At 39.2% G+C, this 27604-nt stretch overlaps 1 protein-coding gene across 1 annotated transcript in view; it reads right to left on the bottom strand.

Moving 5' to 3' along the window:
- LOC127567325 (calnexin-like) overlaps nucleotides 1–26537 on the bottom strand; it is a 33119-nt gene extending 6582 nt beyond the window's left edge. The window contains 15 exon segments of the mRNA XM_052010089.1: nucleotides 27–153; nucleotides 1680–1799; nucleotides 3448–3663; nucleotides 5694–5744; nucleotides 5747–5852; nucleotides 6971–6984; nucleotides 6986–7085; nucleotides 7269–7458; nucleotides 9273–9465; nucleotides 10394–10475; nucleotides 12133–12274; nucleotides 14691–14749; nucleotides 14899–14972; nucleotides 16500–16653; nucleotides 26452–26537. Of these exon segments, the coding sequence (XP_051866049.1) occupies nucleotides 27–153; nucleotides 1680–1799; nucleotides 3448–3663; nucleotides 5694–5744; nucleotides 5747–5852; nucleotides 6971–6984; nucleotides 6986–7085; nucleotides 7269–7458; nucleotides 9273–9465; nucleotides 10394–10475; nucleotides 12133–12274; nucleotides 14691–14749; nucleotides 14899–14972; nucleotides 16500–16640 (1615 nt within the window). The 5' untranslated portion in view covers nucleotides 16641–16653; nucleotides 26452–26537.
- Between the last annotated feature and the right edge of the window lie 1067 nt (nucleotides 26538–27604).

Here is a 27604-nt window from a genome sequence, read left to right as displayed (position 1 = left end):
CAAAATAAGTGAAAACATTCTTTTACCTTTTGTGAGATTATTACATTCTTTTTTCTCATCCATCACTTCTTCCTGCTCATCCTCCTCCTGTTCTTCTCCAACATCAGGCTGCACAGCATCAGTCTTCTTGTACTCAGCTGCAGAGTCTGGTTTCTAAAACAATTAGTTGTAATCATTTATGTTCCAGCTTTAAACTGTATCAAGAACCCCAATATCTCTTGAATAAGGTCATTCCTGGATTTTGGTATCTTTTGGCTAAACAATTCTGAACATCTCCTGGACTGTCAAAAGCTGAAGATGTAGTTGAAATTAGTTTTTCAGAATATTAGCACAGGTATATAAAACCACAATAGCAGTTGAGGCTACAGTGAACTACAACAAAAATTCCCTCCTCTCTCAACGAAAACTGACTAAGTTGGAAAACTCAGGAAAGCAAAATTCTTGTGCAATTCCTCATAAATAAAGTAGCACTTAACACATTAGTGAGCTTAAAGATGGATAAATTCCCAGGGCTGGAAGATATTTATCCCAGACTGCTATGGGAGGCAAGGTAAGAGATTGCTGCAGCTCTGGCTGAAATTTTTTTTTTATTTTATATATATATATATATATATATATATATATATATATATATATATATATATATATATATATATATATATATATATATATATATATATATATAAATAAGTCTTCACTGGCCACAAGTGAGGTACCAGATGATTGGAGGACAGCAAATGTGTTTCCCCTTTTCCAGGAATGGCAGCAGGGAAAAGCTTGGTAATTATAGACCTGCAAGCCTGACAGTAGTATGGAAGTTATTGGAAAAGATTGAGGGACAGGATTAATAATTGCTTGGAAAGGCTGGGACTTTGTCAAGGACAGATCTTGACTGACCAATTTGACCAAATTTGTTTTTTTGAGGTAACAATGTGTATTGATGAGGGCAGTGCCGTAGGAGCAGTTTACATGGACTTCAGCAAGACCTTCGACAAGGCCTCACATGGGAGACTGGTCCAAAAAGGTTAGGGCCCATGGAATCAAGGGCAAGTTGGATACAAAATTGGCTTGGCAAGGTGAGACTGATTTAGGGCAAGGGGCAAGAAATTAGTAGACAGAGGGGAAATTTTTCACCCAGTGGGTGGCAAATACTAGGAATACACTGCCAGAGAGACTAGTAGAAGTAGAAGAATCACTGACTGGATTTAATGTTTAGATGAGTCTTTGGATTGCTTTAGGCATAGAAGGCTAAATGGGCCAAGTGCTAGAAGGTGCAATTAATACAGATGGACGCCCACTGGTCAGTGTGGATGTGGTGCATTGACTGGCCCATTTCCATGCTGTATGACAATGACTAAGACTCAATGGTTGTTCCTTGCAAAGTCATAGTTCTAAACACAGCAAATATGCTTTATCCAACTGAATGTGGACAACAAGTAGTGGAAAACAATATGAAGACGAGCCATTGCAACAGATACTCACATTTCCAGCAAGGACAGCAAATGAACTTGAACCCAATCTATTTCTCCCATTAATCCATGAGGAGAGGGTTCTTAAGTCCAACCAAAAGAACCTTCACCCCCAGCAAGACGTAAAACCTGGGACCTTCCTGAATCCCAGCCAATCACTACCCAAAATCAGTCAAGAGCTATGTCAAAAGCTTTCAAATATTTCTTTACCTTGTTTGGCCAGCAGAACAACACAATTAGCCCCAAAGGCAAAACAGCTGTCAGGATGTAAATAATCCAAAGCCATGGACGCTCCTCTGCAGCAGTTGTCAACTGACCCAACACACCAGGCTGAAAAGGAAAGTCTCTTCAGTTAGATGAAGTCATTAACTTTTGCATTTCATCTTGATACCAATAAGGGATAATTTTTTAAGATGGAAATAAGATCACTGGATAAATTACACCAGAACTATACCTCCACGAATACATGATAGGATTGAATTGTGTACAACCTAGTTGTATTAACAGTTTGTTTTACCACTGGTATATTCAAAAATTTTCCTGAAATAGATGATCAGGGGCATGAAAAATAGTGAGAAATAAAAACTGATTAGATTAGTCACAAGGAAAAACAAGATTACTTAAAATGCAAATGCATACATAATTAAAATTACAGCAATAAATCTACCCAAGGCATACCTTTTAACATTTGGTTATTTTGAGTTACAGTTTAGTAGTCAGCTCAGAAAAATGTTTCCCTAGGCCCAAAAATCACTAAGCTAAAAATAAAACAAAACTGTCATTTGGTACAATTTGGAACAATCTTGAAATGTAATTAAGACAATGAAAATCCACAAAAATCAATGATATTTATGGAATTAATACAGAAGTGTCTTTTGCCATTGTTCTGCACAACATCATATTTGGTATAATAACTATTTATGCTTTTATCAGATTTAAACTGAGTGAATACTTAAGATCAACCTCAAGGGCACAGGCTGGTTAACATTAGTATCCCTTCTAATCCAGGGACATCCAACTTCATTTTCTTACAACAGAGACCATTTTGTCCATCAAGTGGGTTGACTTTCAGCAATCTCATTCTCCCACTGATTTTCTCTGCAATTTATTTTCTTTACATTCCTTTCAACTCCCTCCAAATTCTAACACTCACCTACACACCAGAATTTACAGTGGCCAACCTAACCACACACAGGTAGTTGGGATGGGGGGGGGGGGGGGGGGGGGGTGGGTGGGTGGTAGAGAGGGTGGGAACTCAAAGCGTATGTGCAAGCTCTACACAGACAGTACCAGAGGTCAGGATTGAATCCAAGTCACTGAAGCTGGGAGACAGCAGCTTAACTAGCTGCACCAGTGTGCTACCCACCTTGTAGCTGATGATCAAACCATCCCAAATACTTTATGGCTAATACTTTTAAAGAGCTGTCACTATTATAATGCATCAACCAATTGAGCACAGTGGGCTTCCACTAGTGACTACTGGATTTGTGGAATATACTGGAGGGATAGGGCAACCTGGAACACCTGCAGAGAAAGTAATATTTTTGTATTGTATATATGGGCACAAGATCAAGTGTCATGGTATAACCTTAACTGGTTGCAATATTAGAGCTGGCCCATACGACCCCACTCAACTCTCAGTGCACATCATATGAGCCCTGCGGGGATGATTATATCTTCAAGGAGAATACATATAGTTTAAAGCAATGATCATGCACATCTAAATCTCATCTGGGGCTACTGCACAGATGTGCAAAAATTATTCTGCTCTCAAGACTCTGCTTCTATGATTTGGTTCTACAAAAAGCTTGGCAGTATATCATGCAGTCACTACAAAACTACATGTTTACAGAAACAATGAAGGAAAAATTCCTACCTCAGGACTTTAAAAAAAATAACAGGGAGAGGAGAATGTTATAATGACTGGACATCAATAACCCAATTTATTAACCCATTTCATAATATACAAACTAGATACCTCATTTGCAGTAGCCACCATTTTCTTTAGTCCCCATCCATCAGCTGCCCACTGGTCAGACACTTTCCTCTCAGCACAAATGATAAAGTTGTCAAATAAGATGTCAGAAGTCATGGACCAGAGTTCGAGACCAATAGCAATGATTGGAGTCATCTTGTAAGGTTGTAAATCCTCAAAATAATTAGGATTTTGAATCTTCCTTGGAGTCCACATGCCCTGTATATTTAAAAATAAAAATGTAATCCAAGCAGTTCTAAGCTCATTCAAATTGCACTTTAACTTATTTTTAAGGAAAAAACTTTTCACCCCTGCAAGGAAGAATGACCGATCTAAATTTGCTTGTGTTCTACATCAAATTATACATTTAAAATGAGATGCTACTTAAACTGGTCTTTAATCCAGTAACAAGCTGCTCGACATCTCTTGATACTTCCTGCATGCAGTACTTATATCCTCTGTACAGCAGCTTTGACTCATTACCAAATCACATGTAGGTCCACCCATCCCCCCCCCACCAATATGGCCAAATCATCCTGCAATTTCCTTTCACAAACTTATTTCCTTTTTTTTTTAAAGATGCATGTCTGTTAATGGTCAGTGCATTAGGTCTCCAAATTGAAATGAAACCCTACCAATCTAAATAGCAAAGCATATTTAAATAAAACCTGGCTAGTGGAAGGGACCATTACTTTGGTTGTAAGTGGTGACTGGGAAAACTGGTAGGTGGAGGAATTTCAAGGCAAATCACAAGAAAATTAGAGTACTTAAAAGCCTTTAAGAGAAGAAAGGAGCCCAAGGGACACACTGACACTTGCTCACCCATACAGAATTCAAAAGATGGTTTCAAATCATTTCCTCTTCCCAATTAGTTTGTGCTGCCAACCAGGACTTCCCCTGCATCAATGCCAATATTACATCATAATGCCAATTATAGTGTATGAAGATACATGCCTAGCTTTGACAGGAGCCTCACCAAGATCCAGCATCAACCTTAAATGTCAGGTTTTCAAAATTGTATTTCCTCACCCAACCATTACTGCTGAATGGGAGTTAAGAGTCAAGGAGAATGGCAGCAGGTTTAAAAATGTAGGCCATTAAGCTCTAGGATCCAAATAAAAAAAAAAAAAAAAAAAAAAAAAAAAAAAAAAAAAATCGCTGAAGCAGATGTGAACTTTGAAGACAACTACATCAACTGCTCAGTGTTAATGAATTGTTATACTGTGTGAAGTGCAGGTAGATGAGATGACATAAAACTTTGCATTAAGACTTTGAATACAAATGTTAGTGTCTTAAGCAAATACTGAGACACTAAAAGTGTACATAATACCTAAGAGAAAGAACAGGCTTATCAAACATTGTTTTCAGACTTGGTTTCCCAATACACCAGGGCTCAGTCTGTTGATGCAAAACTAAAAATAAGTGAAGTGGCCTGTGTGAGAACAGGGCACTGACTTCAAATATTTCCAAAATCCTTCTGATTCTTAACAGTATGATCTACTTTATGTCAACATATACTTAACCTCTATACCCAAGATTGCAGTTAGACAACCACTTTTGTATTAATGGAAATCAGATTATGATGCTTTATTCAAAATTCACTCAAATGCAGAAGTGTCAAAAACTAAGCAAATGTGCTTCCATTGAGCCAATAGCAGACTAACTACTTGGCTAATATTAAGTAATATTAAAAAAGTGTTCTGCCTGATGGTATGCTCCCTAGCAGGCTGTGAAAATAGAAGAGTATACAAACCTGTATTCCACAATGCTTTTTAAAACAAAAAGCACACAGTAAAAGCTACTTAAACCAGCACCTCAAGTTTCATGCTAGTGCTTACACTGAATTATCCAATTAAAATGAGGAGTGATCTGAATAAGGTTTTTGCCACAGAATACAAGTAACGGTGGGAGGGGAGGGGAGGGGAGATAGATAGAAACTGAATTGGTCTCTTTTCAAATATCTTGTCAATTCTTGCGTAGCATATACAAGCTTGTAAACAGACACTGAATTGAACAATAGGGTGCAATTACCCCACCCCATCTTAATCTAACGATTCATGAGTATTTATCCAACCCTTAATTTAACACTGCCCCAATTCCTTGCTTCCTTCACACAATTCAGTCCATCAAAATGAATGCCTCTTTTTTACCTTTTACTTCCTCAAATGTTAAAACTTGAGTTTTATGGTCATGTGTGCCTGCTGCAGTGCTGAACGACTTGATTTCTGCCCCCCCCCCCCCCCCAATACCTGGTAGTTGGGATTGTCAATCATCGGTGGCTTCCATTTCCCTTTGTTAGTTAGGATTTGCTCATCATGGGTGGTTCCCAAACTCCACATCCAGGTGCTGTTTCACACTTTGGATTAGGAATCTGAGGAGCTTCCCACTCACCATCCATTTCTTCATCCCTGGAAATGGAAAGGATGTATTTAGTAATGCACACATACAACTATGGTCCCATGTTACTTTACTTTTGCCAACTTCAAAACACAAAAAACTTGGACTACACAAAACACTTTAACCACTTTGGAACTGCGATGTTCAGATGTCAATTCCCAGCCACTGCCACCTTACCAAATATTGGAACATCCTACCCTGCAAAATACATATCTAAACCCCCAAAGATTGGGTCACTCAAGAATTTTATTTGAAACCACTTATTTCTACCTGGATTTATGATACACACTGGCAACCAAACAATTGTGCTGCAATATAAATGCAGTTTTAGTAGGCTGAAAAGAAAAATGTTCAAATGTTATAATCAGAAACCACCTGCTGTATACTTCCCCAGTACTCAAACACAGTTAGCATTATCCATGCAACTTGTATGACTAATGGGTGGAAATCAAAAAGCTGTAGATACTAGAAATCTGAAAATTAAAACAAAGTGTTTGAAATATTCAGCAGATCAGGCAACAACTGTAGGAAGAAAACCAGTATTAACATTTTGGGGTAAAGACCCCATGTCAGAATTGGAAAGAGAAAACAAGTTGAAGGAAATATTCAGCAGATCAAGCAGCAGTTTCCCTTTTCACAGATGCTGCTGAACCTGTCAAGTGTTTTCCTTCATTTTCTGTTTTTTATTAGTGGGTACAGATTTAAGTTTGTTATCACTACTTTTCCATGGCAGACATTAAATAAGTGGTTATACAAACAGTTCTACTCACATTTCCACAAACATGCCTAAATGTATTAGTAATTTTAACCAAACAGAATACAGAAGTGTGTGGATGTCAACTCCACCTCTCTCCACACCCCCCCCCCCCCCAAAACACACACAATGCCTGATGAGCCGACATTAGAAATAGAACAGACCACCACAGCACAGGCCCTTCAGCCCACAATGTAGCGCCGACATTTTATCCTGCTCCAATATCTATCTAACCCTTCCCTCCCACATAGCCCCTATCATTCATGTGTCTAAGAGTCTCTTAAATATGTGCTTAAATAACCTTGCAGAATGCCATTTGTACAGGACATTAGACTTCAGAACAAATAACCCTAATCAAATGCTTAAATAAATTACCAGTCCTCTGGTTTCCTCTGCACTGGGATCAGAGATGTATTCTGCTTCATCATGAAGCCATCCCTCCGGTTTAACAGCATTTGGATCAATTATCTTTGCTGGTGCATCTTCATCCCTGAAAGAAGATTCTTTATTTTGAAGTTGCAACTGTATAAGTATTCAAATTATGTAATATAAAATCCAAGTGCAAATTGATAAAATGCAGAAAGTTTATGATGCCATGCATTCCCAATTAAAACATCAAAATAAATGTGAAACTAAAGCATTAGAGAAGTTTGCCCAGAAGGACTGTACTCACCCGTCTTCAGGCTTGTGTGCATCAGGATCAGGAATCTTTGGGTTTTCATCCCAGTCTTCAGGCTTCCTATCATCAGGGTCATCTATTTCTTTAGGAGGATTAATAGGTGGAGTCATGTCCTCCAGCAAATTTCCCTTGCTAACAACAGTTTGGTCAATTAACATCTCAAAGGTGTTATCTGGATTCAGCACTATAAAAAATAAAAACTGATGTTAATTCAAAGACATAGAACCTTATAGTCACAATGATCCCTGAACATTTTACTTCCTAACTCCAGCCAACACTGTAGAATCACATCTTGAAAAAAGTTTGGGAATACTTGCTCAGTCAAGAACATGTTTATACTTTTGAAAATTAATGACAGAAGCACGTAGGTACAATACTCAAAGGAAGTCAATTTTCAAATAATGTGCACTATTTGCTATAATACTCATCTCCTAATTTGACCATGGTGACAGTTTTTTAAAAAAATTTCATCTTCAATTTGTGTTCTCCCCTCCAGTATAATAATGTGCTCTTGATTATCAATTGACATCAGAAGCTCACTACATGGTTGCATTATGCACATTATAAACACTCATCTATGGGGGGGGTGGGAAAATATTTTTTTAAAAAAAAAAATCAGGAAATGTTGAATTATTTACATTTCTCCAGAGTTTTCAGAAGATATCCCCACCTTTTAATCCTATCCATCGGCAAGGTGTGTGCAACTGAAACAAAAAGATTATGGAGGGCTTGCTGTATTTCACTGGAAGGTGTGCTACATAGACTAGGCAAAATATAAAATTTTAAAGTCATCCAGTAGGTGACATACAATGAATTCAAAGCATTTGATTGGCAATTGCAAAGGTTAGATATTCTGTTCACGGATCTTCTGCCAGACAATTCAGAAGTGCCCTAGGCAGCCTTAAAAGGAAAGCTCAGTGTCGAGTACAAGATATTCCTCACCCACTTCCTGGGGGTCTAAGGTTCTTTAGACTGGCTGCATTTGGAGCCAGGTCTTACTGAAGGTGGGTGGGGGAAGAACTCAGTAGGATTGCAAATTGGGCCGTAAAGCACAGAGTTCAGGAAGAGGGCTACATTCCTGAGATTTGGCAGGTGGTAGTTGGATGAGTGAATAGTCAATTCACTGGCAGCTGTCTGTGATAATCAGGCAGCTAAAGGAGGGCCAGGTGATTAAAATTACTTTGGGACTATATAGGTGCACTGCTCTGGGATCCATGTGGGGAGGTCTCCTTTGCATACAAAGCAGGTTTCATGGGCATAGCTTCTGTATGCACAACTTAAAATTTCAAAATTACACTGCATTTTGTCAGATGTGGCTGTGTACATCCAGAGTCCATCATGCATTCACGCGTAGAACCAAGACGGAACACAGTGGACTTCAAGGCACATGCACCATGTCCAATTTTTAGTCATTTTGTTTCCATAAAAAGTGTCATGCACTGTTCTGCCACCCCATTTCCAGGTTAACATCTTTAAGTTCCAACTAGAGTTCTTGTACATGGTTTCATAAGTGGAGGAGGTCTTAGTCAGTATGGAAGGCCAATGAATAAATTGCAATTTTGTCATAACATGAACAATTCCCCTCCAAAATACTTGATGCATCTTTATCACCACATCTTATTTTTGTCAGATTTTAACACTATATAATAGCAACTAATGCTAAAAATGGATAATTTTTTGTTAAAAGATGTTTCAACAATTCACATGAGAAGCCAACATCCTGGACATTTGCCTACTCAAATGCCATTTTACATATTTGGACTTATGAATGGATACATAAAAGACAATGCAACAAAATTAAACGTGATACTAGGCAATATTTTATTCATGGATTGTAGGGCACTATCATTAACTAACTAACCTTGTTTTCTTCTCCCACCCACAGATGCATCAGCATGAACATTCTATTTAGTTTCCTAACTTTTGGACACAGACAGGTAAATGCAATCATGGGAAAAAAAATACAAATAATCCAAGTCGTTAGAGTGTATATAGTACCTAAAGTATATAGATGTGTGATCTTGTCTGTGTAGAACTTCTTTAGATCTACATCAGGGCGTTTAGCATGCTTTTCTTCATACTCTCCAGTTATTGGGTTCTTGTGTCTAAAAATGAAGTGTAATTTGTAGTCTTCTCCACATTTGTCTGGTCCAAACATTATAGTGTATGGAGTTTTGTCAAAGAATTCTTCCTAGAGAGAGTGAAGCAAAAAGTATTGATTTTGTAATAATATTTGTAATATCCTCTTCTATTAGCATAAATTGCCAATTAGATCTGATACTATCCATATCAACAAACAACTTTGCCTCCCATTAGTCACTTCCAAAATATATCAATTTTATATTGGTGTCCAGTGGCATTTCATAAATCAATGTAATTAGGCACCCTTTGTCAAGTATCAAAAGAACAATTTAATAACCAGCTCCTTAAATTGTCAAATTTAAAACACTTTCAAAATAATTAGCAATAAAATGTATAATGAGCAAGCAAATTCAGTATTCTGCAAAACCTTAGCTGATGGAATTTTCCACTGTTCATAAACATAATTAAAAATATTAAATTTATAACCAAGATATTCCCATGTTAATATTACAAAATAATTAATAGAAATAAAACAAAAATGGACTTATTTCACAAGGAGAAATTAGAATGCCAGACAACTGAAGCAATACTGGATTAAACCCTACCAATAGCAAGTCACACTAGAGGACATAGCTGCAAACAGAACATAAACCACAAGCCAGGTGTGTGCATGCAATGACTTGGATGAGGGGGTAGAAGGGTGGGTTGGCAAGTTTGCAGATGACAAAGGTTGGTGGTGTTGTGGATAGTGTAGAGGATTGTCAAAGATTGCAGAGGGACATTATAGGATGCACAGCTGGGCTGAGAAGTGGCAGATGGAGTTCAATCCTGAGAAGTGTGAGATGGTACACTTCAGAAGGACAAACTCCAAGGCAGAGTACAAAGTTAATGGCAGGATTCTTGGTAGTGTGGAGGAGCAGAGGGATCTGGGGATCTACACATCACTCCCATTTAAATACACTCAGGAAAGGCAGTCATGAAGTATCAATGCATATAACTCTTAAGGAAAAGAAGTCATTCACATATTTGTTACTTACTAACTTCAGGTCTTCAGTATGAGAAAGCAACTTTAGATAAGCCCCACCACATTCAATACCATTTTGGAAGTTTACTTCATACCTGCAAAACAATTTCAGACCTATGCATACAATTCATCAAATCTTTGACATTTCAACAGGAAACAGTTCAGAACAAGATACTTTGCACTTTCAACCAGAAAACCTTGACCCATTGATTTGTGCTGGGAAATATCCCAAGTACAATTTTGTTCTAGAGCAAACATCTAAAACTATAGGTCATGTGAATGAGATAATCTTGCTCTTTTCCTTTGTTCTTTATTTAGCCTCCAACTCAATGTGTTGCATTTTACTTGTTTGTACCAGTTTTACTGCTGCTCTTCATTTTTCCCCACTTCTGAACAGCCTCTGCAATGAGCTACCCACCTCCAGTTACCCAGAGCAGTTCCTCAGCTGCTCTTAGCAATTACTTTTGAGCATCTTGTCACTTAAAGCTGATTAAACTTTAAAAATAACAATGAGTAATGCTTGATGGCCAGATATGGTTTCTTGCTGTAAAGAGTTTACATATTAGAGCACATTACAATAAAATCATTTTCATTTTTCAGCATCCAAGTGAAAAAAAAGACAGCAATTCCTATCGCTGTAGCTGAGTGAAGTCCATTTCCATATTGATCTTAGATTGGCATTTACAATTTCACGTTAATTCATAGGTTATTCCTCACAAATTATCTTAGCAAGTTTATTAAGCTAACATCTTAATTTCCAACATATGCATATTGGTACTTGTGCCTTTCTGCTTCCCAAACCAATGCTTGAACAGTTTTGGGGTTTACAAATAAATTACAGCAAAAGACCCCTTATGTTCATAAATACCCTTATCAGGGGAGCATACAACAATTGAACACATGAAGTTGGTTTTTTGTTTCTAGTCATGTAAAGATATTCAAGAAAATTAAATTTATAATTTTTGCCCTCAACTGAAATTTTCAAAAGTAAATACTACAATCCTGGAAATCTGGAAAAGTGTGTTCAGGTGGGGCAGCCTCTGTGGAGGAAGAAATAATTTAATATTCTTCTAGTTCCATGGCCTTTCACCAGAACCTGGAATGAATAGATAAGCTGTTTTATGATATACAAAGAAAAGGGGCAAAGGGAGGAGAGCTCAAAAGAGAAGGCAGGAGAGATTAAATGGCAATGGGAATTTGATGCAAAGAAATAAATAAAAAGGGGCAAGAAATTCAATTTAAAGAATAAGTTACAAAAAGGAAACCACTGGGGATATTACAGGGACATTACAACAATCCAGACACAAACAATGGACTTAATTTCAGATAGAGTATTTTCAAAATTCTTTTACCATATTAGATTTCCAGCATCCAGTTTTCCTTTTTGCAAGTTCACATGATTCTGCATGCGCTATTTACAGTCCATCCAAATAATCTTTTGTTCCTTTACTTGTCTCATTACTACCCAATCTCACTTTGCAGACCACTTGTTATCCACTATCATAAATGTTCCTTTTTGTTCTCTCCTCCCCCTTTCTGTATTTTAAAACCCCCTTCACACAAACTTTTCCTTATTCTGATGGGAGCCTACTGATCCGATAAACAGATACCATTTCTTTCCCCACAAATACTACACAGCTTGTTGATTACAAGAACAAAAAAAAGTTTCAGCTCATGGAACATACACACAAACAGATAATTTTCAAAACTGACTTGCAAGTCTCCCTAAAACATCACCAATTATGTACTTACTGGACAATTAAAGGTTCACCATTGAACATAAAAGGCTTCTTCAGTGGAGCCGAAATTGCGTGATGCTTTGCTTTGGACTTCAACACTAAACTTTTGTCTCCAGGCACTTTGTTTTCCATCAACTCCTCTACTGCCCATTTTCCTACAAAAAGACAAAAAACAGAAATTAAAACTTATTCACGGGCTCATACAAACAAACCCTGGGAAATAAAAGGCACTTGGTTAACAATCCATTTTAAAATTTCAGCACTACATAGGATTTTGGATTTGGCAATATTACTTGCAGAAATGGTTATTTCTCCTTTGAATACTGTCCTGCTGAACAAAGGGCTCTATACAAGGAATAGGTCATTAAATCTCAAGATCAAAATTACAGAATGTGCACTCTAATTTCAATGCAAATTAATAGAAGCAAATAACTGGATGTGCAACTCAGTCACCCACACCCTAGTAAGCAATGCTGCCGTAAACTCATGATAGACCAAGATAATGGCTCTACTTAGTTAGGAGTTTGAGGAGATTTGGTATGTCAAAGACTCTTGACAATTTCTACAGATGTATGGTGGAGAGCATTCTGATTGATTGCATTACCTGGCTCCAATGTGCAGGATCAAAAGAGGCTGCAGGGGGTTGTAGACTCAGCCAGCTCCATCATGGGCACAACCCTCCCCACCATTGAGGACATCAAGAGGCAGTGCCTCAAGGCGGCAGCATCCATCATTAAGGACCCTCACCATCTGGGATATGCCATCTTTGCATTACTACCATCAGGAAGGAGGTACAGGAGCCTGAAGACCTACAGTCAACATTTCAGGAACAGCTTCTTCCCCTCTGCCATCAGATTTCTGAACAGTCCATGAACACTATCTCATTATTCCTCTCTTGCACTATTTTTGTAACTTAGTCATTTTTATGTCTTGCATTGTACTGCTGCAGCAAAACAAACTGCATGACTGATCAGTGATAATAAACCCAATTCTGATTAAATGTACAAAAAAGTATTCCTCAATCTTAGTCTTATATTAAGAAAACGTGGAATACAGAAAAGGGTGGAAAATTGACAAGAAAAAACTAATTTTTCCAAGTGCTTGTCAATATAGATAATACAATCCTTAAATTCCAACAGGAATACAAAATGCTCAGGTGATAACAGGACATAGAAAAGCAATTTGCACAGGGTTTTCCTTCAGGTATATTTCTCAGCCTATCGCTATACTTCTCTATGAAGAAAAATCAAAATCATTGACTGAACATCTACACTCTGAGAAATGGAAAATTCCAAGTTGTAGTCCTCAAGAAATTTCTCCTCATTTTAATCTTGTGCAGCTAACCCCTTATACTGAAACCAAAGCCAGAAAGCTGGACATCCCCATCTGACTATCCACTTCGTCAAAGCTTTTATTAATTTTATATATTCTACAGTGGAAAAATTCTGTACAACACATGAAGCAGACTGCTAAAGAATAAAGAATACAGCTAGGTCCATAGATCAGACATTTTAAAAATATTACTTCACTACCAGATGCTAGAAAATACCAAGTACTACACAGCAGCAAATGTAAATTTAGCCAAGATATTTTATTTCTTATTGGGTAGCCATTGATCATAGGAAGAAATAATTATGTTATCCTCAATTTTACTTTAGCCAATACTAACAACAACCAGAGATAGACCACGAGCCTCTTTCCCTATCAAGTCAATTTCTTCCAGGAAATCCATATGACACTGTGCAGGAATTTTAATAACTGGTGTAACTCTACAAGGTACTGCCAGATTTCCACATTAGCAGAAGTGAAAATTTTTCTACAGCACTTGAATTATTATTAAATTATTTATCCCTCTACAGTCCAATTTACTGACCATAGCACCACTCCTCCATTGGCTTTTCCTATTTTGTACAATTTCACTTTCATACAACCATTTAATTGAAATAAAACACCATAAGGGAACCCATCTAGCAATTTATACCATTGTAGGTATCATAGTAATGTCAATTACACCACTGCTTCATTACTTTAGATTGTTTGGTCCAGAGTGGAATTAGTTGAAGTAACTGAAAGCTTTCAAGACTTCACACAGATTATATATATTTTTCTCCCCTACAAGTTCAACAAAATTCAGCTCGGTACTTTTAATGCCGATTGTTCGTTGTTCACAGTCTTTGACCAGCCAAACTTGATTGCAGTAATGTTATGGAAGGTTGCCCATCAGTTTACCAAACACCAAATCAATTTGTGGAAAACAACCCAAAGTGGCAGAACAAAATTTTGTGATTACATAATTATCTACTTCCAGAATACAGCTGCTCAACTGCACTGAACATATATTCTTGACTAGAACAAAAAAATCCAAATAGTTGTCTCCTAGTAAAATCATACCAGGATCTGTAGTGCTCCAGCTTGTAATACCAGGCCTCCTAAATCCATTTCAGTGAAGTAAACAGAATGATTGAGACAAATTTAACCTGCTGATAGGACAATACATTATGTTTAACACTACTGATCTGAGACGAGTCTTTAGTTAACTATGTTACTTCATGTAATCTGAACAATACCCACCATCATATTTTGCAATATCTTCATCTGCATCATCTTTCTTTGTTGCGGAGAAAACCCACCTTTATGTGGAGGAACATAAAAGAGTGGAAAGTTATTTATTCCAAGATAATTTCTCTGATGCCAGTGTATTAGCACAGCCATGAGAAATGGTAATAAAGGTGTATTAAGTGGATCTTTACCGATAAGAACAGTGCAAATAAACTCTTACCCATCCAAATTTCCTCGATCAAATGTGTCAGCAAAATATACCTCGTCGCTTGGCACAGGTGTCTTGTAGGATACCTGCAAGTCCAATAATGTGTACCAAAAGTAAACTATTATATAAAACAGAAGATCATTTATATTTTAATAATGCTGTCCTTATGGATATACATCTAACCCTTTTTCAAATCATTTTACAAATTGGAAAATAAGTTCCGGTTATCCAAAAAGTCTGCAATGTTAACCAAAACTAAACATGAACAATTTCCCAGAAAAATACACTTTAAAAAGAATTCTCACCAAGTTCACATTATCAACCCATTATTTGAATCTGAAACAGTCAATTCTGGAAGAGACATAACTGAACATTTTTGCCCCTGTGAACTTGTCAGTTTCACAAATCAAAAAGACTGTAGAACCTCAACTAAAGCACAGTGAAGATAGGATGAAAAAAGGTGTGCATTAGGTGCACACTACACCCCCCTCCACACTACAATGCAAAAATCTCATGAAGATCATTAAAGAAAATGTAAGAAATGAAAAACTACGTGGTCTAGGATATTACCCTTTGTAGTGAAAAAGGTCATGGCTGTCATGTGACCGTGACAACACTGACCCCTCTGGCTGAGATGACACCATTGAGCACCTGACCAAAAGTGACACCACTGTCAATCAAGGTTTGGCTCCACACCACTAGGTAAACACCTTTGTCCTTGCTGGACCACTCGGATTGGTCTGTGCGAGCACCTTTGTCCTGGGCACACCTACCATTGGTCCATTTAAACACCTTTGTCCTTGCTGGACCACCCAGCCCCCCAGCAGCATAGAAGTGCTCCATGTTTGGTTCTCTCTTTCTGTCTCCGAGAATGTTGAGGTAAGCTGTGCACTACTTCAGGGCAGTTAGTTAAAGACTCCCGAGACCAAAGAGCCAATGTTTGTCCAGAATCAGGGTGTCCAAACGTTGTATTGTTTATTCCTTGATCATTTGTACCCAGTTATTGTGTGTGTGTGTGTGTGTGTGTGTGTGTGTGTATATACACGCACACCTCAGCCCCTGTTGTGATTTCCCTCCACATTCGCAATCTCCTGCTTGAGAGTGTGTGAGTGTGCATCTGTTCCCATTCATTCTGTCCCCACATTTGTCTTTGTTAATAAACAGTTTTTAAATTACAAAGACTGTGTCCAGACCTTTATCTTTAAGATACCAAAAGAACCTTTCTCACAACACCCTTAGACTAGAATTGAAGCTTGCTTTTGGCAAATATTGCATATATGGTCATATTTTGCTTAACTTGATTAATACTAGCATGCCCAAAAACCAAATTATTTCTACTACTCTGGACTGTCATCAACCCCTATGATAACCAGAAATGTGATGCATCAGGTGTACAAATACAAAAATATATATAGTTGGCAGTGTAGAAAAATGCTAACAAGAATTTTAATTTTCAGTTGTCTGGAAACCAAGGGCTGAAATTTCAACTTTGAAAATGTGTTACTTGTATACCATTTTCTTCTGTTATAAATATAAACATTACAATAGGTCACTATTTTCTTTTCACTGAACCATTAACTACCTTAGGCAAAGTATTCATAGTAAACAGTCACCTGAATTGTAGATTTACTCTCAGTATTTGTTTCTTCCATCTCCAAGACATCCAATTCTGGTTCATCATCATCATCTTCAGCCCAGACAGCTGCTATTATGAGCAAAAGTCCGAGAAAAAAATAATCCCATTTCAGCCTCATTTTGATCCCTTGCCTGTGTAGAAGACAGAACTAATGAGAATCATTTTGTTGTTTTTATTTCCCCTTTTAAATTGCACTAATTTTCTTCCTTCCCAGAAGTCAACTCTTTTTAGAATTCTCTGAACAGTTACTCTTATTCATGCATGTGCAACAAAATGCAATGAAAGAAGCTTAACCATCTTCAATGTTCAACTAACACCTGCACACATCAGACAGCATTAGGTCACCACAGCAGCAATCCAAGCAAACCACAAAAGTCTGACTTAAAATGTCACAGGCTATGTGGCTCAGCATTTATTGAGTGATAATTTAAAGTAGTTGCATGAATTTCAACATCAATGCAAAACATCCCACACTGAATGTGGACAGTCTTTTTCCCCAGGGTTGGGGAATTAAGAACTAGAGGGCATTGGTTTAAGATAAGAATGGAGAGATTTAATAGGAACCTGAGGGGCAACCTTTTCACCCAGAGAGTGGTCAGTACATGGAATGAGCTGCCAGATGACGTGGGCAAATGGGACTAGCTTAGATGGGAATCTTGGGTGGCATTGACGAGTTGGGCTGAAGGGCCTGTTTCTGTGCTGTATGACTATGACTCACATCACAGAAATACATCAAATTTTGCTTGAGTCATCCAAAATTATATTTGGACAATTGATTGTTGAGTTAGAGGCGCATTTCAAAAAAGGAAACTAAAAACAGGGTTAATGAGAGATTTCCAGTGCTGAACTTTTGTGGCTGATGGAATGGCCACCAATGAGAACAAGAAGCCAGAATCAGAGGAGCACACATATATATGTATATATAGAAAGAAACATTGCAGCACTGGAAGAGATTATACAAATCCAAAGATTCCTGAAGGTTTCAGCACAGGAGGATAAACTGGCATACAGGACGCTTGCCTTCATCAGCTGGAGCATAGAAAATAAGAACACATACTTAAACATCAATTAGGCCACAGCAGGTACATTATGTGCAGTTCTAATTGCCACATTCAAGGCAGAACAGGATTGCACTGGAGAGGGTGCAGAGGAAATTCACTATGTTGCTGCCAGCAATGGAATGTTTCAGTTATGGAGGAAAGATACAACTGGCAGGGCTTGTTTTCCTTGGAAGGGAGGAGGCTGATGGAGGACCTGATAGAACCAGGAATTGGTGTCCAAAATGGGAGTGCCATTTCACAGCCTAATCAAACAATTGCTTGATAGTTATATTTATAGAATCATACCTTAAAATTGATGCTCCTGGCTATCCCATCGATACTTGATACATTCCATCAGAGGACAGGCAGGAGGGAATGGATCTAGCAACCCTCAACATCTCCAGACCCCATAATGTTTCATGGCAAAAGATCAAATACACATATGGAAACATCTTGCTAATTACTACCTTATCATTTTCCTTCAGCTGATGGAGTTTTTTTTTCCCGTGATGAATATAGAAGAACCAGCAAGTGTCCAAGCATGCACTGCCTACAAAAAGGACAAGTTCGATCCAGCCAATTACCATCTAATCAATCTATTCAAAGTGATGGAAAGTTTTAATGACAATACTTTAATGGCACTTGTTCCTCAATAACCTGTATAGTGAAATCCAAATTGAGCATCACTATCATTTGGCTCCACATCCCTCAAGCCAATGAATTAGATTAAGTTGCAAACATGGACCAAAGATGAATGCCAGAGATGAGACAGCAATTGTCCTTGACATTGAGGCAGCATTTGATAAAATGTGGCATCAAGAAGCCCTCAAAACTCAGGATGGGATTGTAAAGTGCACATAAATGACAGTAGCTCATGGTGGCCAGTCATCTTAGCTGCAGGAGTTCCTCAGTTTAGTGTCCTAGGCTCAACCACTTTTAGATGCTATTCCCAATATTCATTCAATTGCAAGGCAAGACATGCAGATCTGTTTGCGAATGTTCAATTCCACTTGCAACACCTCCAAAATTGAAGCAGTCCATGACTGAATGCAGCACAATGTAGACAGTATTTGTGTGCCAAGTAACATACAGGTGATTAAGCTGGGAAGGGCCTAATTATGTACAGCATTTACACATGAACAAGCATTTGGGAGACCAGTGGGATGGATTTGCCAGCTGCTGTGGGATTGCAGGCATCTTCTGCTGTGGGAGAACTCTGGTTGCGGCTGCATTTCTGACTTGCGAACTATTCAGATTACAAACAGTTCACGGGAACAGAACGTCATGATGACCTGGTGAGGACCTGTGCCTGATATTTGTACATCATGTCAAATTACCTGCACTTTATATTCATTAGTATTACCATTCCTCAGTCTCCCAATCAACAACATTCTGGTATCACCCTTGATCAGAGACTCAAGTGCACCAACCACAAAAATCTACAAGACCAGACCAAAGGCCACCTTTGAGTATAATGGAAAGGCTTTGAAGGTTGCCAAAGTTACAAGAGTGTCGAAATACTCTACTGATCTGGATAATGCAGCTTCAACAACACTCAAGGTTTGAATTATTCACTCCCTTCACAATGGTACACGGTGGTTGTACTGTCAAACATTTTAAAAAAAGCACTGCAATTACTCAGCAAAATGCACTGCAGTTACTCCTATGGCACCTCCCAAATCATGGCCCACCAACAGGAAGAATAAGGGTTGCAACACATGGAACTATCTCCAAGGCAGATACCATCTGACTTCAAAATATAATCACCATTTCTTCATTGCTGCTGGGAATGAATCCTAGAATTCCCTCCCAAACAGCGAATGTCTTCATCAGGACTGCAGCAGGCCTGAAAGGAAGCAGTCTCACTGTCACCTTCTCAAGGTGAATTACGAGTGGGTATCAACTTCTGGCATTGCCAGCGATATTCATATCCTATAAATGAATGAAAAAACCTAGATGCCAATGCAGATTTGAGTAAGAGTTTTGGTTTAGGCTACAGCAGGGTTTTGGATGACCCTATGGTTAGAATGAGGGAAAAAAAAAATCAGCCAGGAGTGCACTGAAACAAGAATAAGGATTTTACCCCAGGTGAGCTGATGCACCAGCAGATTAAGAGGAATTATCATGGAAGTGCAGTAATAATGTGGTTGTGATCAGAAACTCATCTGGTGTCTAGTAGGATAACTGAAAAGTCAATGCACTACTATGCAAGTACTGCAAAGGATCTATTCCCAAGAGGAAATGTGCAACACCATTAATTATGAAAATAAATAGTTGCAATTCACACAAACAGAACCAATGCTACTTCCAAAAGCTCTTGTGAGGCTATAGTTTTATATTACAATAGACAAAAAATTTAAAACAAAGGCCAAAATGATCACTTCAATAGGGTGAATACTCTGCGAAAAAAGACAGAATTCCTGACCTTTATCTTTGTAACTGAGGGGAAATTTAAGACTTCTACTTTAAAAGATGTTTGTGCAAAGGTCCAGCGACCCAGGTTCCATTCTGGCCACTGTCTGTAAGGAGTTTGTACATTCTCCCCGTGACTGTGTGGGGTTTCCTCTGGGTGCTCCAGTTTCCTCCCATATTCCAAAAATGTACAGGTTAGGAAGTTGTGGGGATGCTATGTTAACACTGGAAGTGTGGCGACACTTGCAGGCTGCCCCCAGAACAATTCTAAGCAAAGAGGTGCATTTCACTGTGTTTTGATCTACATGTGACTAATAAAGGTATCTTATCCAAGCTATCAGTTTTTTTTTACTGCAAGATTATAAAGATCACTGACCTGGTGCAGGTTCAACAATGCCAATCATTTCATTGGAGAAGAACAAGTTTCAGATAATATACATCTTTTAGATTCAACTTATTAAATATAATTATATTTTTTGTTTTTTTTATTTAAACAAGTATGCTTAATTTAATGCCAAGTATTTTAATCAGCAAGTTTAAGCACAGAACAAAATAAGATCTTATTTATCTAAGCCAAGCAAATTCAGTGGAATGCTGCCTGGGTTCCAAATTGCTTGTGGGAGTTCATTGCAAATGCATAACAATTGAAATGATCCATATGCAAGTGCATTGTCCAATCACACAAGCAATTAACACTTAAAGTTATAAAATCTATCCATGAAAAAGGCCTTTTGGTACTTACAAATACTATTTAACAAAAACAGAATTCTACTTCTAATGGTAATCACAATGCTTTATGCATTTTCCTTTAAAAGCTTAAATGTATACTCAAACCAGTTAAGGTCCACAGAAACAGCATCCACATCCTGCAAATGAATAAAAAGCATTGTGACAGCTCATGCACAAAAAAGGGAAGTGATGAGGAAATAATGAAAAATGATTCTTGCAGTAACATGTTCCATGATCAGTGACTACCAACACCTACTATTCCTCAAGAGGCAAGATTCAACTTTGATTATATCATTGGCAATTATCTAGACGTGTCAGTAGATATGGGCACACAGTTCTCTGGATACAAGTCTTCTTTGGTGGCAAACATTCACTTAACAACTCTTTGCTACTGCTATCTGACTATTTGGAAATACCGATGGTTTGACATCTGGTTCACTTCCCAGGCCTCCAGTTCCCATACACCAAGGCCCTGTTACCCTTGCTCCTTTTAAACTTACCAGGTTCACTGGAAAATTTATTCGTCTGCTTAACATCTTTTTAAAAAAAGTGAATTAAAGATGCTTTGGAGCATTAATAACATCCAGTAGTCTGGAAATTTGAATACAACTGAAGTCCCAAATGTGCCAGATTAAGGGTATTCCTGTATTTTACATTCAGTCAGAATGGCTGGAAAGGCTGCCAGTGCAGATATTGCTGCTGCCCAAAGATATCCTGAAGGGTTGCAGAAGATTGTGTGCCAGATCAAGTGTTTAACAAGACAGGACTTGATTGGAAAAGATGACCAGACTATACTTTTATATCCTGAACTGAGAAGTCTATCTTGGAATTTAAAGCAACTTGAGATTGTTTGACATGTTCCCGAGGGGAGTGTTAGTGGGGGTTTTAAGTCTGAACTTTAAGTCTTATCAATCACTCAAAACAAAAAAAAATGGCCTTGAAAGGTTTATTAATGGTAGCTCTGTAAGTTTACTACAAGTCTAATAGAAAGGTTTGAATGACAGCAAGCATAACTACAAAAAAGGGATACATTGTACCTGCAACTGGATGACACTTTAATATATTAACAAAATGGATAATTAGGATTAATTGATCGTCAATAATGTCCTGGCACCAGAGTCCATCACTAAAGCATGCAATTTCATTGCAGTGATTTCCATCACCGAACATCACACACATATTGCAGCCAATGAACCAAGGTGCCATTTTGATACTTGAGACTTATTATTTTTCTATGATGCATCAAGCAACTAGGGAAAACAAGGTGATTCACTAATCATTCATTGCTAAATAGAAATAAACCTCAAAGGAGGCAATCAACACCTTAGCAGCCACTTGGGATGAAATGAAGCAACTGTCGATGAATGGAGTTTGTTGGAAGTTATGACATGAAGCAGTGAATGACTTCAGTGGTTTCCCTGATGTAACCAATGCCAAGAATGACAATTTTCCCCAGCAAGTTAGGCAGGCATTGATGGTGTCCACATGACATTTTGTATCATGTATTGAAGATATTCTAGAGCTAAGGCAGGCAGAAGCAGAGTCAGAATTTTCAAATCACAAATCCTCAAAAGATCTTAGTGGGAAAAGGTTGGAGGATTTATTTTCTAAATTAGAAGAGGGCTTTGCAATTTGCAAAGATAATGATTTCAAAATGAAATGCAACAAAGATTGATCATGGCATTGATCTAAACATTTGCTTTTACTGAGAGTTTTAGAGACTCAGCACAGATACAGGCCCTTCAGCCAAATAAGTCCATGCTGACCATGGTGCCCACCCATCTAGTCCCAATTTCCTGCATTCGGCCCATATCCCTCTAAGCCCCACCCCTGCATGCACCTATCCAAGTGCTTCTTAAATGATACTATTGTACCTGCTCAACCACTTCCTCCGGCAGCTCATTCCATATACTCACCACCCTCTGAAAAAGTTGCCCCTTAGGTCCCTTTTAAGTCTTTCCCCCTTCACCCCAAATCTATGCCCCCTAGTTTTGGACTCCCCTACTCTAGGGAATAGATTGCATGAAGATTGTATGAAGAAAAGCAGCAAAAAAAATTATGACTCGATACTTTCCTTAAACCATCATCTCTACCAAACTAGTGCCTACCATCATCCTAGACACCCACACCAGAACCAGTTGCCTCATTGCTTGATTTGCCCACCTGTCGTCTTCTCCTCCTCCATTACCACCACCATCAAACTACCAGTAGTCCTGGATATCTTCACTTGCTGAGTTTCACCATAATTCAGATGTCAGCACTGCTTTCAAATTAAATGCCGAGTTTCTGCTGTTTAACACATCAACTGCAGATTTTCTAATACCTTATCAGATCTAGACCCAATAAAAAGCTCAAAGCATTAAGAATTTCTTCAGGGAACTCTCCAAATCATCTTGCATTGTTCAATCAAATTTAAGATGTGTAATTGGAAAAATTCCCAGCATTGTAATCTTCTTGACAAAATTGCAGATACAATATTTTAACTGGACACCCCAGCTGCACCAACAATAGGAAACCAAGGCTTTATACAATGTGGTGTTAGCTGGCAACAGTCATGTGCTTACTTAGGAGAATCTGCAGACTTTAGTTCTGTCAATCTTTACTTCAATTCAATAAGTGGATACTGTTCCAAGCAGCTTCACAGATGTCCAATTAACACCAGCCAAATGGTACATTGGGAATGACCAAATCCTTGGTGAAACTGTTTTAAGGGTGATCTTAAAAGAAAGGCATGGAGAAATTAAGGAGGAAATCCCAATGTTTAAGACATAAATAGCTAAAACCACAACTAAAATGGTGCAGCAAAAAGAATGCACAAGGGACAGGAGAGCATAGGTCTGAAGGTTACAAAGCTAGAGGGATGATGCCACAAAATGGCAAAGCCATAAAGCAATTTAAACATGGATGTAAATAAAAACTGTAGATGCTATAAATCTGAAACATGAACAAGAACTGCTGGAAACACCCAGGTACATCCATGGAAAGAGAAACAGTGTTAATATTTCAGGTCCAAGACACTTTGTCAGAACTGGGAATGAGAGAACAAGTTTTAAGTTGCAGAGTGAGTGAGAGATGGAAAGAACAAAAGGGAATATCTTTGATAAGGTGAGACAAAATGGAGTAATGTAGCAGTTTGACGCAGATTATGCTTCTAGATCAGTGTTAAACTGTTGTTAATAGCAGGACTATGAGACATCATGATAGAACACGTCATTTGCTTTGACAGCGATAGAATGTGATAGCAAGTCAAAGAGGTCAATGGTTGAGGAGCATGTCTGCACTGTATCTGGTAAACAGAATGTTATCTGGGACAGCAGGTCTAGCAGTACTAGACAAGAGAGCAAAAACTGAGCCAAACAAAAGAAAAAGAAAAATCAGTTGGTTGACTGGCAATTGCCTGTTCTGATCCAGAAAGAGAGTTATTTAAACACTGGTTTCTCTCCCCCTTTTAAATTCTGTAGTATGGTGAACCAACGTAGGTCAACGAGCACAAGGGTAATGGGCATGCTGGCAGTAGAATTTAGGATGAGTTAAATTTCAGGAAAATGTGGGATGGAAGGCCAGCCATAAGAACATTGAAGTTGGTGAGGTAAGGAGATACAAAAGGTTTACAATTAGGCTTTCAGGAAGAGGCAGAATTGGAAATAGATGCACTTTTAGATGAACAGTAAACAAAATTAGATGTTCAACTTCCAGTCAAATCTCTTTACAACCAAAGTACTTCTGAACTGTAGTCAGTGGAGCAGTGATCTAAGAAACACAGCAGCTTATTCATTCACAGCAAGTCCTACAAACAGCACAAAATAAATGACCAGTTATTCTGCCAGTGGTGATATTAGACGAGAGAGAGAACAATTCACTGGGACAATTCCATCTCTTACTTTTTTTTGAAAGTGTGCCATGGCATCCTTTTTTCAGGCAGCTACATGGGGCCCCATTTTAATGCTACATCCAAGGGACGGCACCTATGACAATGCAGCACTCCACTAGAACAGCACTGAAATTTCTAGAGTTAATCTCGAACCCACTTACCAAGCAGGACTGGAAAGACTCAACAAATCTCAGAAGTGAGAACAGGACTGCTAGGCTGACCTATGAAAGTGAGAAAGTAGAGGATAATAGATGCAATTGACTACAAAAATTGAGGAGAGCTTGAGTGGATAATACAATATGATACATTACATAACGTCATTTGCAACTTTAACCAAAATGACTGTCATTGCTTTAAGCAGTGGCAGAACAGATAGAGTCAAATATTTGAGTCCCAAGGAAAATAAATGCCAAATTGTGGAAGGTCAATAGTTGGGGAGTGTGTGGGCATTGTATGTAGTTAAATAGAATATCAGTAAGGATCATTTCTATGTGGCTTTGTCTGACCAAAAACATGTCCAGGCAATTGCAATTTAGTAGATCTTTCAAACAAAAAAAGTTGTTTTTGAACAATATTCTTGCATGAGAAAATAGTCAGAAAAAGTACTCCAACTTTGTTAGTGCACTACAAAGATCCAGTCATTTGATTAAAAATTCACACATATTATTGAATTCAAAACCAAATTTCATCAAATTGCTATTACATTAATTAGGATTGCTGTCATATTAGAAACTTGCAAATTTTACAGTTAATATCAGTTATCTGGATAGCACACAACACCAGAAACAAAATACTGCAAATCCAAAATAAAAATAGAAAATGCTGGAAACACTCAGCAAGCCAACAGCTTCTGTGGAAAGAGAAATAGATTTAACATTTCAAGTTAAAGACCCTTCACCAGAACAGTAAATCTGAACTACAAGTAAAAGATGATGAAAATAACGAACAGGTTAAGAAGCACTTGTGAAACAGTATCACCAAACCAACAAATTACAGTCCCCTCTCTTTCGCCTCCCCTCCCCCAGCAATAGTTACTGCAGGGCCTGCTGAGAATTTCCAATCTTTTCCATTTACAGATGACAGCAACTAACTAGCTAAATTATATGCAAACAATTGAAGTAAACACCTCAACCCAATGGGTTAGATTTGTTTTGTTAACTTAAAATTTTCCAATCTGCTCATTATTTTATTAGTAGGTAAAGGATAAACATCTCATTTCACTTGGGTTTATCACCAACCAGGGTTGGACTACAGAATCTGATCAATTATATATACTTTAAAGCAAATCTTATCAAAACCAGATTTTATATTATACGTAAAATATGCCTGCATACAGCCACAACGGGATGTGAAATGAAAAAACAGAGTAGCGAGGCCCAAAGCCTTCTTTTGACAATACAGCAGAATGCTGAATACCCATTTGCCACAAGGCACATTTTCATCTTTATCAATTTGCCACAGGCACATTTTTACCAACATAGTCAGTTTTTATCTTTCGCTTATCCACACCCAATTCACTAACAACACCCCTAGTCCCCCAACCCCTCCAAAAAATTATAAACCTGCAATAAATATTTAACCCACATGATCACAGCTCCGTTAGTATAAAGTACATCACTAAAACAGCCGGCTTATAGGATTACACACAAATAGAAGGTTCACGATCAACAAATAAAGATTTGCCAAATATCAGGGATTTTAATTGGCAGCACACGGTCCAGTTCAGTAATGAATGGAAATGGAGTATCTGCGGTCCTGCTGCAAGCTCTGCAGAAAACACTCAGCAAGAGCTTCTGGATATTGTACCTCCAGATAATCACAACCCCCCGCAATATACCACGGGCCCCAACCTACCCTCTTCCCTGCATTACTCACACAGTATCAATGCGATGCTTTATTTTCCAACCACCTAATTCCTCACTCTCCCGTTACCTCTCGCCTCCTGCTCTCATTTATAACCGCCAGACTCCGCCTGCGCATGCGCACTGCACGTAGCGGCGGACGTCAGATTCAAACGGCAACGAAGGAGGAGGTGCGGGGCGGGTGGTGGGGGCTCGAGCGAGCGAGCGGGCGGGCGGACAACGGGTGAGCGGGCAGCGGGCGGGGCTCGAAGTGGCCCGGAAGGCAGGCTCAGCGCAAGTGCGCAGTCCGGCTGGTGGAGGGTCGGGGACTTGGAGAGAAGAGGCTCGAGGAATGGTAGTTTGAATGGTTTAAAATGGAGAGCTGGAGAAATAAGGAGAACGGACGGTGTGGGCACAGGAGGGGGTGTCTGACGGTGTGGGCACAGGAGGGGGTGTCTGACGGTGTGGGCACAGGAGGGGGTGTCTGACTGTGTGGGTATGGGAGGGGGGTGTCTGACTGTGTGGGTATGGGAGGGGGGTGTCTGACTGTGTGGGTATGGGAGGGGGGTGTCTGACTGTGTGGGTACGGGAGGGGGTGTCTGATAGTGTGGGCACAGGAGAAGGGTGTCTGATGGTGTGGACAAGGGAGGGGGTGTGGCATGGGAGGGGGTGTCTGACGGTATGGGTATGGGAGTGGGTGAGGCATGGGAGGGGGTGTCTGACGGTGTGGGCACGGGGGTGTCTGAGAGTGTGGGCACGGGAGGGTGTGTCTGTGTGGGCATGGGAGGGGGTGTGGGCACGGGAGTGGGTGTCTGAATGTGGGCACGGGAGGGGGTGTCTGACTGTGGGCACGGGAGGGGGTGTGGGCACGGGAGGGGGTGTCTGTGGGCATGGGGTGTCTGACAGTGTGGGCATGGGGGGTGTCTGAGTGTGGGCACGGGAGGGGGTGTCTGACTGTGGGCACGGGAGGGGGTGTGGGCACGGGAGGGGGTGTCTGTGGGCATGGGGTGTCTGACAGTGTGGGCATGGGGGGTGTCTGAGTGTGGGCACGGGAGGGGGTGTGGGCACGGGAGGGGGGTGTCCGACAGTGTGGGCACGGGAGGGGGGGTGTCTGACGGTGTGGGTATGGGAGGGGGTGTGGGCACAGGGGTTGTCTGACGGTGTGGGCACAGGAGGGGTTGTCTGATGG

The sequence above is a fragment of the Pristis pectinata genome, chromosome 2 (assembly GCF_009764475.1).
Source record: "Pristis pectinata isolate sPriPec2 chromosome 2, sPriPec2.1.pri, whole genome shotgun sequence".
Classification (NCBI taxonomy): domain Eukaryota; kingdom Metazoa; phylum Chordata; class Chondrichthyes; order Rhinopristiformes; family Pristidae; genus Pristis; species Pristis pectinata.
The sequence above is the reverse complement of the archived record's forward strand: the minus strand, read 5'-3'. Positions and strand labels throughout refer to the sequence as shown.